At 28.2% G+C, this 12,491-nt stretch overlaps 4 protein-coding genes across 4 annotated transcripts; all 4 read left to right on the top strand.

The window, feature by feature from the left end:
• Positions 1 to 537: 537 nt before the first annotated feature.
• Positions 538 to 1,665, top strand: OCT59_030173 (uncharacterized protein; the record flags this gene model as incomplete). The annotated part of the gene is made up of 1 exon (XM_025322749.2): positions 538 to 1,665. One exon carries the CDS (start codon positions 538 to 540, stop codon positions 1,663 to 1,665), a length of 1,128 nt encoding a protein of 375 aa, XP_025165544.1.
• A 498-nt stretch (positions 1,666 to 2,163) lies between these two features.
• OCT59_030172 (Cyclin-dependent kinase 11B) lies at positions 2,164 to 4,351 on the top strand. Its single transcript, XM_025322750.2, has 7 exons — positions 2,164 to 2,874; positions 2,944 to 3,222; positions 3,291 to 3,426; positions 3,504 to 3,595; positions 3,664 to 3,792; positions 3,864 to 3,929; positions 4,000 to 4,351. Exons 1-7 carry the CDS (start codon positions 2,204 to 2,206, stop codon positions 4,136 to 4,138), a joined length of 1,512 nt encoding a protein of 503 aa, XP_025165545.1. The 5' UTR covers positions 2,164 to 2,203; the 3' UTR covers positions 4,139 to 4,351.
• Positions 4,352 to 4,362: 11 nt separating this feature from the next.
• OCT59_030171 (uncharacterized protein) lies at positions 4,363 to 5,217 on the top strand. The gene is made up of 2 exons (XM_025322751.2): positions 4,363 to 4,721; positions 4,788 to 5,217. Exons 1-2 carry the CDS (start codon positions 4,437 to 4,439, stop codon positions 5,070 to 5,072), a joined length of 570 nt encoding a protein of 189 aa, XP_025165546.1. The 5' UTR covers positions 4,363 to 4,436; the 3' UTR covers positions 5,073 to 5,217.
• Positions 5,218 to 5,825: 608 nt separating this feature from the next.
• Positions 5,826 to 11,334, top strand: OCT59_030170 (uncharacterized protein). Its single transcript, XM_025322752.2, has 16 exons — positions 5,826 to 6,000; positions 6,080 to 6,481; positions 6,555 to 6,619; positions 6,688 to 6,778; positions 6,845 to 7,040; positions 7,115 to 7,179; positions 7,248 to 8,317; positions 8,446 to 8,636; positions 8,709 to 8,756; positions 8,844 to 9,178; positions 9,253 to 9,570; positions 9,644 to 9,792; positions 9,860 to 10,003; positions 10,071 to 10,174; positions 10,245 to 10,649; positions 10,717 to 11,334. The coding sequence occupies exons 1-16, from the start codon at positions 5,839 to 5,841 to the stop codon at positions 11,175 to 11,177; spliced, it is 4,206 nt and encodes a 1,401-aa protein (XP_025165547.1). The 5' UTR covers positions 5,826 to 5,838; the 3' UTR covers positions 11,178 to 11,334.
• Positions 11,335 to 12,491: the final 1,157 nt, after the last annotated feature.

Below are 12,491 nucleotides of genomic sequence, written 5' to 3'. Positions count from 1 at the left end.
AATTTTGACTAAATTTAATCAATATACGATATCCGGATTATTTGACCCGGATAAGAATCCGGATCTATTTTTTGTGTAACCCGGATGACGGTCTTCATCCGGATCGAAGCACTATAAAAGGCTTCATTTTTATATTCTATAACCCATATAGAGATTCAATAATCAGATTCTTTATAATTTACGAAATTGGTCATAAAATCGTAAAATAATTCAATTAATGTACGAAATTTCTGAAATTTCCAATGTTTCTGCATTACATATCGAATAAATTATTGAAACAAACCAAAAAAGCTCATATTTAGTATTTTATATTGTAGATAAAGATCTAATTGCTTAATCGATTATAAATCTTTGTTTCATAAAATAGTTTTTTGCATTAACTATATTAATAAATTATTATAAAATCATTTCACTATCAACGAAATTGGCATAACTAATATAAAAATTCCAATCTGAAGAACCTTTGTGATAAATTTAAATTCACAAGAAAAAAAAATTCCTCTAATAATAATAACAACTAATTTACAATCAGACAAAATGAGCGATACACCGCAAATAATAAACCATGAAACACCGCAAAAAACAAACGATGTAGAAAGAATGGAGCGGGTATTGAGACTGAAAGATTTAAAAGAAGTTACAGAAAAAAATCTGAATCTTGTAAGGAAAGCGAAACGTGATCAGAGATTGGCAATATTTTTTTCGGTCACTGTTATTATAATTGGAATTGTTTTTATTACTTATGAAAGTGTGAATAAGGATTCAACAGCTTTTAAGATTGTAGCAAATTCTCTATCTGGTATTTTAAGTGGGAGTATCATTTTTTCGAGTATTAAAGGCATTTTTGAAATTAATGAAAAGTCAAAAATAATTGACAAAATTAATATTGGTCCTTCTGTGGTTGATATAGAAAAGGGTGATATTTGGGCGCATGATAAAAAAGAAACTTTGGATGATGTGAAAAATATAATAAAGATTGTTCGGGAAAGGAATGAAAATTTAAATCGCATGAGAATAGCGTGTTTTATTTTAAATACTATTTGTTCCCTTATTTTGATAGCTCTTATTCTTTTAAATGTTTTTTTTAGTTTCATTTTATCAAAAAGAACAAATAGAACAGATGATTATATTTATACAATAAGTGTCCTTCTTATTACTGGTGGGATGTATAATATATTCCGCTCTATGCTTTTACTTTTGCTTTTAATAGAACCAAGTGTTTTACAGAATTATTCATTGATTAACTATCTCTTTGTTATTCACCTGTTTTTAACCTTTCTTATTCGTATGAAAAATAATGGGAGAAACAATAAAAATGGGATAAATAACAATAATGAGAGAAATAATAATAATGAGAGAAATGATAATGATGAAAACGTTAAGGAAAATGATAAAACCGACGGAGAGAAGTGCACTAAGAAGTGCAAGTTTGAAGATGATATATCGTTTGATTTTTTTTGTGTGAAATTTTTTATTTTACGCGTTAATTTGGTATTTCATGAAAGAGGGATGATAGTAAGACTTTTACATGGATTAAGCCTTTATGATGATCATAATGATCATACAAAGCAAATTTTTTTTAAAGAGTGGGTTAAATCCTTTTTTATTTATACGGGTGAGTACAATTTGAATCAAATTACAGATTCAAATGACTCACAGATTTAAATTGACGTACAATTAGCATTTGTATTTTAAAATGATATTTATATTATATATTATAATATGTCAATGTATTTAATTATATAATTTTGCCCAAATTTAAACAAAAAATAATTTATAAATTTTTGGGGTCGGCCAAAAATAATCGGCAAAATTGTCACGTGATCGAAGAATTGTTATATTAAACTGTTAATAAATAAATAGCGAAATCATTCTAATCATTAAAATCAGAAGTCAGATGAAAGCAAAAATCTTTATTAGTCTTTTCAATAAAATAAACAAATGGATACTTCTACCAATTTTTTCGTTATCTATGCGAATTCTTTTATAATTTCGATATAAATTTTAAAAAAACACAAATTATCTGTTATTCTGTTTTAAAGATATTATATAAAGCCCACATCTGAGTTGCACGTGTATGAATATGACATAATCGTTTATTTTAGGTTAAAATCTCGCCGATCAGGAGTATTTTTCGGGTTCTCTAGTGCAGGTAAAATATTACTTTTTGAGAAATTGAATAATACTACTTGCGAAGAAATAGATGGAAAATCAGGGTTATTCTCCTGTTGAATGTATAGACGATAATAATTTAGAAAAAAATAATACACCAGAAGTTCAATTAACGGAAACTCCAAAAACAAAAACCAAAAAATCAAAGTGGGAATCTGAAAGTGATAATGATTCAGAAAGCGAACAAAGATTTAGTAAAAAAAGACGTAAAAAAATTCAAGATTCAGAAGTAGACGAACATTCTCAGCCTGAAACTACTGAAAGTATTAGAAGGTTAAAAGTATCGAATGAAGATCCGTTTAATCAGTCTCCTTCAACTAGATCAATATCTCCTATAGCAGAACCTATAAATGATATGAGTATTAGTTCCACTCCTTCTCCCACGCCTGAATCAACAACACAATCATTTGAAGAGAGAATTATTAAATCCACCCCAACCCCACTACCCCCAATGCTTACTGGATGTCGTAGCGTTGATAATTATGAAAAATTAAATAGAATTGAAGAAGGTGCTTATGGAGTAGTTTTTCGTGCCAGAGATAAAGCCACAGGGGAGGTTGTGGCTTTAAAAAAACTCAAATTAGACAAAGAAAAAAATGGTTTTCCTATTACATCCCTGCGAGAAGTTCATACTTTACTTTTGGCTAAACATCCGAATATTGTAAATGTGAGAGAAATCGTAGTTGGTGAAACACTGACACAGTATGTTAAATTTGGTATTCTCCTTGAATTCAACCTAAACTATTTTTACAATTTCTTTTTTCTTTTAAGAATTTTTATAGTTATGGATTTTATAGAACACGATCTTAAAAGTCTCATGGAAGATATGCAAGTACCTTTTCTGCAATCGGAGGTTAAAACAATAATGCTTCAGCTTTTATCGGCTGTTGCAATGTTGCACGATAATTGGATTATTCATCGTGATTTAAAGACTTCTAACCTTTTGCTTAATAATCGTGGCCAAATTAAAGTCGCAGATTTTGGTTTAGCTAGAAAATATGGTAGTCCATTAGGCCCAATGACTGAACTCGTCGTTACTCTTTGGTATCGGTGAGTGTATTGTTTATTTTTATTTTACTCATTTGATTTTTTTTTTGATTTTTTTTTCTTTCTTACAGAGCTCCCGAGTTACTATTGGGGACGAAGAAATATTCTACAGCCGTAGATATGTGGTCCGTTGGTTGTATATTTGGAGAATTGGTAAATAAAGAACCTTTATTGCCAGGGCGAACAGAAATTGATCAATTGACTAAAGTAATTAGATAATACATTGTTGATGTTTTATTTATAATCTCATTTTTTAAAAATTGTTTTTTTTTTAAAAAAAAAAGATTTTCAAGTTATTGGGAATGCCTAATGAAAAAATATGGCCTGGATTTTCAAAATTACCCCATGCTAAAAATATTCCTTTTATAAAACAATCGTAAGTTTAGCGAATATAGTAAATCATAATTCCTTGTAATTCCTTTAAGCTCAAATTTTTTTCTTTAGACATAATACGTTACGTAGTCGATTCCCGTATTTGACAGAGAATGGTTTTGATCTAATAGCAAAGCTGTTGACTTATGATCCATCAAAAAGAATAACCGCAGAAGAGGCTTTAAAACATCCTTATTTCACGTACGTTGATGATTAAATGTAATATGAAAATAATTGATGATTAATATGTTGTTATGGCTATAATTGCTTAGGGAAAGTCCTTTACCAAAAGATCCAGAAATGTTTCCAACTTGGCCATCAAAAGGTGGTGGTGAAAGGTAAATCCTTAATAAGATTTTTTTTTTTGAAAAATAATGATAAATAATTTAAATAATTTTAATTTGCTAGGCGTAAATCTTATACGAGTCCATCAGCTCCTAACGTTGCACATGGCGTTGAAAAATTAGACGAAGAGGATCAAACACTCTTGGGATCTATTTTTGAGAATCAAGGAGGAAACGATTATGGCTTTAGACTCAAGATTTAAGCAACTTCTGATAGTACAATCCAGAAATGATCGGCAAAGTTTCAAGCACGTGATACTGTTTCTAAAAATTATGACATTCTTTTTTTGGAATGACATCACTACTATTTTTAAAAGTTATTTAATGATAATCGACATGTACACATCGTTCGTGTTAAATAGGGGGTTTAAAAAATAAAAGATATTTCTCTTATAAATATGGATGTTACATTTGAATTGAACCTCCACTGTTTCGCTGTTAGTGTTATAATTCGCAACAGTTATTTACGAATTTAATGATAGTGATTTTAAAATATAAATAATGACCTCAAAACTTTCAATTTCTCTTCATGGAAATAATAGCGTTTTCATTTTAATTTCCATAATTCTGTGTCTACTTATTCCATCGAATGTAGGCTCAGAAAATCATCCTTACTTTGATCCAAACATTCCATCATGTGTAGCTTGTGAAAAAGAATACCCTTCTATCGATTCATGCACAAAGTCTAGTGAAATTTTTCAGAATTTTTCTTTAGTTATATTTAACCCTCAACAATTTATTGATGCAATACGTTGTGCTTGTACAGACACATTTTTATCCGTATACGTAAGTTGATTTTAGGGATTACTTTTCTTTGTTTGAATAATTAATCTTAATGTTCGAAATTTTCAGCCGCTTTGTTTAGAATGTTTTCGAAGAACGGGACAGCCGGATACGTTATTAAATACAGAAGTTCCGCCAGCAATAGACACAATTAGATCAACATGTCAAACTATGAGTGCGATCTCAGGAAATGCTAGTAGTTATGACGCCACAGCTACAGTAAATCCCTCAGGGCCGACCGATCATCCTGGGATAAATTCTGCAAGTTCCAGTGATTTGATGGGGATGTTATGGTTTTATATTATTATATTGGTTTCGACTAATATGTTGTTATTATTACATCATTTGGATTAATCATGTCCACACATAATTTATTTAATTTCTATCTGTTATTCCGAATCAGGGAAATATATAATATTTATTTAATTTAATATCCACTTTAACGTATGTGACTTATATATCAAATAAAGGTACACTGGAGACTTATTTTAAAATGTTATCCTGCTTTGCTCATTATCTAGTGATTGTAAAAGGATAAAACATAACTTATTTGGACCTCCATGGTGGTAATTTCATTTCTTCTAGGATTGACAAATAATAAGGAATTATTAAACGTAAATTGCTAATACTTTATATTATCACCGCTATATAATTTTTTAAAGGCATTGAATTTTGAACACCATAGTCATATGTATTATGATACGTTAATATAGTCTAGCTAATTTAATCCTACTAATATAACAGATAATGATTATTTATCACATTAAGATATCTATTTTGCAATTATCGCCGTTTAAATTTGATGTATGCAAAAAAAAATTTTTAATTTTGCAAAAACCTGATGTTTCCCGTCTTTATATATAAAAAGATGTAAAATAAGCTGAAAACAATTTTTAGACCATCCGTAAATCCGTTATATCAAGAATTCCGGTATATCGAGGGTAAATTATATATATCAAAGATGTTACTTATGATCCGTTATATCAAATCTTTTCCTATATGGGTTTTTTCACAAATGATATACCTCTTGTAGACGTCATTTTGATAACATATGCGCAGTAATTGTGCTGGTGATATTTAATTGTCACTTCTTGTTAATCAAAAACTAAGTTTTTAAAATATGGCAGCATATTTTGATTTTACGGAAAATAAAGAAAAAGAATTGGAGAATAGTTGTAAAGTTAGAGTATATGCAAGGACAGCAGTAAATAGTTGTGTTATTACTGGAATGGTGATTTGTGCATTAAGGAGCAAAGAAAGAAAGGATGTAGTGTTTGCTAAGGTAAGTAATTGAGAAGCAAAATGAAGTGAAGGTAGACAAAATTTTTGGTTAAATTCAAAAGAACTCCTTTATACTATAGGAAACAGTATTGGAATTATTAGAGATAACACCAGAAGGTGCTTTAGTATCAATTTTCGAACAACCAGTATTTGGTACAATAAAAGATATTAAAGTATTACATTCCCGATTTCCACAATCAATGATATATGATCCAATTGATGATTGTGTTCAATTGAAAAATGAGGATTATTTTGATAATCAAAATGTAAAAAGAGTCATACCAGGCCAAGATGTTTTAGTGTGTTTAAGTGATTCAGGAATGCTAAGTTTTTTGGCATATACTGAGTATTATAATGATATAGATAATTCAGGAGGGGAAAATGTTAGAAGGAATAAAGGAAAAGGAAAAGTTATCCCGGAAATTATCGGATCGAATGTTGAGAGTTCTAGGAAATCAGGAAGATTTCAAGTTATCAAGGAGGTGAGACTTGAAATACTTTGAAGTGATTTCTATTGTGTAAATTAAAATCAAATATTATATCTAATAAATTTAGATTGTTTTATCTATGCCCGGACTTGATTATCAAAAATCTAGAAGTAAACTGTGTATCGATCCTACGTGAGTATAATGATAAATTAAGTATAGATCATTTAATTTACCTAATTTAAAATAAAAAATGTATTTAGCGGAAGATTAATTGCGGTGGCAGCATGGCAAAATACCTTTCAATTATTTTCAGTATATCGAGGAGCAAAATTAACATTCGATCCAATTAATGTAAGTCAATGATAATTTGATAAAATATTAAATTCTGATTTATTAAATTCGCTAATTTATTTTTAGACTAAAGAGTACCAACAAGATGGAGTGATATGGCACATGACTTTTTTATATCCTATGGATGACATGCGTATACTTCTAGCCATGATCATATATAACGAGAAAGAAAAACAACCTATGATAGTAATATATCAATTTTGGGCGGCGGATTCACCTGAAAGAGATGTTATTAATTATTATTCACTACAATTAGATAAAGGTATTATCAGATGTTGTTTATTTATTTTAATTACGCATCTTTCGTATTGATTTTCTTTTCTAATTTAATTACAGATAGTTCATTGCCGTTGCATATTATACCATTACCTAATTATCCAGAAAGTTTATTATATGTTACTGTAAGTTGGAATAATTCCAATAATTTATTTTTTTAGACATTTAATTAATGTTTTTTAAATTTTTCTAGGAAACAGAAATGTGTTTTATACAGACACAAAATGTTATAGCGGGACATAATGAATTTTACAAAGTACCGTTACCGGTGAAAGGGAAAGCACTAATGACATCATACGCATATCCAATGGACGCATCGATATTGAAAAGATCAAGTTTAATTGAATCACACCCAAAACAATATGTATACGCGGGGATTGAAGATGGAACATTGTATCGAATAGAAATTATTGATGAAAAAAATATAATATTTTCTTTAATACAAAAAGAGAATGGATTAAACTGTATTGGAGAATGTATGAGTGTTTTATGTGTTGAAGAAGAAAGCGGAGAAGAATTTATTATAGTTGGAGGAGACATGAGCGATGGGGCAGTAGTTAAAGTATCACAGATGAAAGAAGCCGAGATCACAAGTGTGATACCTAATTGGGCACCAATTTTGGACTTTCAAATGTTGGACTTCCATCAAGAAAGACATGATGTTATATTCGCATGTAGCGGACGTGGTAAATATGGAAGTATAAGAGAGTTAAGAAGAGCAATAGGAGTTAATGTCATGACAAGAACAGATGCAGAATTTGGTGGAGTTACGTCATTGTGGGGATTAAAATATTCGAGTGAAGATTTAATAGATTCATTTTTAGCATTATCATTTGCTAATTCCACAAGGTTGATGTTCATTAGAGGAGGTGAATTAGATGATATTAGTGAGAATAGTGGATTTGATTTAGAAGTTTGTTCACTATGTATTTCAAATATTTGCGATACAACAGGTGTGAAAGGAGTGCTCACACAAGTACATAGGAATGCTGTTATCGTAAGTGAGCCGAGGATCGATAAAATTTCATTATTAGAAGAAGGAGTTTTTAAAACAATTCGTTGGATACCACCGGAGAATAGCATTATCGAGGTTGCATCTGCATATGAAAATATTATAGTTATAAGTTTATTAAATATAAATGGAAGTATTATAACAGTATTAAGAGTTGATATTGACTATGAAAAAAAACAAATAGAAATAATTAAAATAGCGGAAAGTTTATTGGATAGTCAGCCTTGTTTCATTAAATGTATTTCTCCAAGGTAAGTATCAATAAACTCAACTCTCTATAAATGCGCATCCTCTTTAAACACATGGTTTCCAAGGGGGGTGTATTTATAGAGATTGACTGTTAAGTAATATTTATTAATACTTATCTTCATAATATTAGTTCATTGGTTCCAATTCCCATGTGTATGATTGGAACATTCAAACCATGTATAAAGTTTATATCATTGAATATGAATAATTTATTACAAACTTTACATGAGGAAGTACTAGTAGATTATTCAATTACTAAAGTCAATATACCAGAATCAGCTTGTATTATTGGAAACAATGAAAAAGCTTATTTCTTGGCTGGTAATTTTTACTAATAACGTTCTTTTTATTATTTTTATCAATTAAAATAATTTAAATATTATTTCTTTTCAGGTTTAAGAGAGGGAACTATTGTGTATTTTCAATGGTCTTGGTCATCAGGTGATTAATACTAATTAATTAATTACATAGTAATTGTAATATAATATTAACATTCTGTTGTTATTAAAACTAATCTAACTTTTTTAGACGATAAGCCAATGCTTAGTAGACCAATAGTAAGACGTATTGGGACATTTCCAGTGAAATTTATTACGCCACAACCATATTCTAACATTGAAAGTAATATTACTGTCGTATTAGCATTATCTGATAGACCTTGGCAAATTGAGCACAATCAACATACTGGATTAAATTTTGCTTGTGTTGCTTTTGAACATTATGAACATGTGCAAGAAGCAGCCGTATTTAACTATGACGAAACTATTAAGCAATCCTATATGTTTATTAGTAAGAATTGTTTGAATTTTGTACAATTAAATAATTTTATTAAAAATAACATCAAAACCATTGATGTTTATGATGTAAGTATTAGCATAATGAAATTTATTTTAATTTACTCTTGATCAACTTCTAAAAAAAATTATTTGTTTAATAGACTCCACGAAGGTTATACTACGATGGTCATAATAAACTATTTATTGTTGCTTGCACAAGTAGTCAATTACCATTTCCTACTTCTATACTCAAATTGATTGATCCTTCAAGCGGAGAAATTAAGCACGAGTATAATTTATCTGTACATAACGAATTTTCTGATAATCGAGAAGCTGTTTATTCTATCACTGGTTGGAAATATTCTACAATAAGACAGGAATTTCGATTTATTTGTATTGGGACAGGAATACATTGTCCTCCTGACAATGATATTAATCAAGGAAGGTTTATGATATTTAACATAAAGAAATCAAATCATGTGAGTAATTAATAAAAAATATAAAAAAATATATCCATAAAAAAATTGTTAAAATTTACACTATCATTTGTAGGAATACGGAATTGCATACGAATTAAATAAGATCAAAGAAAAGAGTCTTAACGGAATTGTTCATGCTATTTGCCCTTTAATTGATAAATATATTTTGGTTGGTGAAGGTAGAACTTTAAATGTATTAAAATTCAATCTAGAAGAAAACAAGTGAGTGAACTCATCATTTTTATATTATATCATTCAAAGTAATAATATTTCATGTATTCTCTACTAGATTAACTAAAATGATAAGTAGAGAATTGAGATGGCCAATATTATCAATAAATTCTTCTGGAAATAAAATTTGTGTTGGTACACAAAAAGGATTATCTTTCTTTGAATTTGAAGTTGAGAAGGAAAGAATCAATTTCTTAAAAATGTAAGTTTCATCAGTTGTAAATCAATCTTGATGTTTAATTCTTAAGTTAATTTATTTGCATAAACAGGGAGAAACATGCTCGATTAATTGGAGATTCTATTATGTTAAACGAAAATTTAGTTATTGGAGCTGATAAATGTGGAAACGTATTTGGTTTATTATATGATAAAGGTAATAACATATGTATTAAGTATTCGTAATTTTATCATTCTAATACAAATAAACAATTTACGTATTATAGAGGATCAAACTATAGTACCATGTTTAAGGCCGTTATTTTCGTTTTATGAAGGTGAAATAGTCTCGAAATTACGTATAGGGAATCTTGGTTATCGTACCGAAAATTCTAACAATAATAACAACTGTGATGATGATGATACAAGTGCTTCTTCAATAACCGTAGAATCAAATTTAAATAAAGAAAACAGAGAACATAGAGAAGAGAATAATGATAACAATGCTAATAATGAAAAAGAATTAGGTTGGGATATTAATAAAGATCTAAAAAATTCGGCTGCTGTTATTGTGGGATGCAGTTTATTAGGAAGTGTTTTTTTATTCATGAGAATTGAATTGAAAGCATTTAGATTATTAAGTGTTTTACAAAATGTTTTGGAAAAATGGCCAACTACTAAGCCTTGTTTAGGTAAGAAGAAGAGGCGAAAAGTTCACATAGAGAGTGTCTTTTTTAATAATGTTCTTTCTTCTTACAGGAAATGACAATACGAAATTTCGATTATCAAATCATGTAGCATTTAATTCATCCTCTAATTCATTATATCGACCTACTAACTTAATAATTGACGGAGAAATGGTTTCTCAATTTTTACGTTTAACCAAATTTGAACAATTGAAAATTGTAGAAAGTAATTTTGAAATAATGAAAATCGGTAAAGAGTATCTGCTAGGCGAAGATATAGATGAAGGAAAATTTTTAGATGATAGTATAGAAATTCTTGAAGATGACGATGTTATCATGATACATCATCATGATGACGAAGACTATGAAATGTCTATCGAAGATGACGATGTGCATAGTGTAAAAAGAGAAAGTTTCGGTGATAGTGATGTTAAGGGGAAAATTGCAGGTAAAGGAGGTAAACAGGTTTCACCTAAAGAAATTGTTGATGTATTAAATTTTATTTTGTCAGAATTAAATATGCAAGTATCATAAAAGAAGGGATTTTTTCTTCATATATTAAATTTTTTAAAATTAATTAAATAGTTAATTATTAAATTTTTTGTAATGAGTGATCATCACTTTTCTGAATTTTTGATCGAAAGAAATGGGTATAAATAAAATTCTTTCCGCTCAATATTCTGTTTAGTATAATCTTCCCTTCCTCCTCCTCTTTTTTTTCATTTTTAAAAGGTTTTTGAATGCATAATTAAGGCCAAAATTATCCAGGTTGTAACTCTTATAATTCTGTAGTTTTCAGCTAGAATTAAGTGATAACTAACAGTAATGCCAGTAGTTCCTTTATATAACAGAATTTAATGTAAAATAAAATGCAAAAAATTTAAAAAAATTTGCAGATAGGATGTATATTTACAATTTTAGTATTATAATTTTACATACTACTAAATTGATGAATTGATTATTTTACAATAATTTAAATAACTTCAATTTAATATAAATATATAATTAACCATTAAATTGATATAAAAAGGTATACTTTCATTTTAGTATTAATTATCCTTTTAATTTGAAACTAAAAATATATAACTTTATTAATATTTTTAAATTTTTTTATTTTAATGATTTATATATGCTTTATTGATATTAAGTTTATATATCATACAAATAAATTATTATGAACTATATCCATCCAGTAGGATGCAATTATCAAAAAATATTTTTAAATTATTGAAAGATAAAATATATATTAATATTTAAAGTTATCTAAGATTTATTTATTTTTTTTTGTTAATTACTATGCATTTATTAAATAAAAGCAAAGAAAATTACAAATATATAAAGTACAAATGCTTTTAACTAGGTTACAGAAAGTTTAATAAACAGATATAGTGAATATGAAATAAGCCTTTTCTTAGCCCTTTAAATCCTGCAGAACTACAAAACTACCTTGCTATAAACCATATTATTATTATAATAACATTAAAATAAGACTCTATTTACTTCTAATTAAAGTTGCCTGCCAAAACTCTACAGACTATTGTCAAAATGTCAAAACTAAAACCTGTCAAAATGCTGAAATGCCAAAATAGTTTTAACATGTCAAAATTGTCAAACCCTAAAAATATTATGTTTCACTTAATATCTTAACATACAATGATCATAGAATATCGGTAAATTTATTAGGGTACAGAACTGCGGCAATCTGCAAATTTTGCAGATTGCCACATTTTTTTTTTACAATTTTTAGTAACAATCTGTGTAATACTACAAATTTAGGTTTTCACATTTTTTTAACATCTTTTTATATAAAAATCTGCGATAATCTCCAAAATTGCAGATTTTATCAAA

Source organism: Rhizophagus irregularis, chromosome 9 (genome assembly GCF_026210795.1).
Source record: "Rhizophagus irregularis chromosome 9, complete sequence".
NCBI classification, from domain to species: domain Eukaryota; kingdom Fungi; phylum Glomeromycota; class Glomeromycetes; order Glomerales; family Glomeraceae; genus Rhizophagus; species Rhizophagus irregularis.
The sequence above is the reverse complement of the archived record's forward strand: the minus strand, read 5'-3'. Positions and strand labels throughout refer to the sequence as shown.

Excerpts from the sequence above, each read along its gene's own strand:
- OCT59_030172 (XM_025322750.2), top strand. The coding sequence starts at position 2,204 with ATGGAAAATCAGGGTTATTCTCCTGTTGAATGTATAGACGATAATAAT. Across the intron at positions 3,427-3,503 it reads AAATTGATCAATTGACTAAA|ATTTTCAAGTTATTGGGAAT; the intron begins GTAATTAGATAA and ends TAAAAAAAAAAG. Across the intron at positions 3,930-3,999 it reads TCAAAAGGTGGTGGTGAAAG|GCGTAAATCTTATACGAGTC; the intron begins GTAAATCCTTAA and ends TTAATTTGCTAG.
- OCT59_030171 (XM_025322751.2), top strand. The coding sequence starts at position 4,437 with ATGACCTCAAAACTTTCAATTTCTCTTCATGGAAATAATAGCGTTTTC. Across the intron at positions 4,722-4,787 it reads ACACATTTTTATCCGTATAC|CCGCTTTGTTTAGAATGTTT; the intron begins GTAAGTTGATTT and ends CGAAATTTTCAG.
- OCT59_030170 (XM_025322752.2), top strand. The coding sequence starts at position 5,839 with ATGGCAGCATATTTTGATTTTACGGAAAATAAAGAAAAAGAATTGGAG. Across the intron at positions 8,318-8,445 it reads ATTAAATGTATTTCTCCAAG|TTCATTGGTTCCAATTCCCA; the intron begins GTAAGTATCAAT and ends TCATAATATTAG. Across the intron at positions 10,650-10,716 it reads AACTACTAAGCCTTGTTTAG|GAAATGACAATACGAAATTT; the intron begins GTAAGAAGAAGA and ends TTCTTCTTACAG.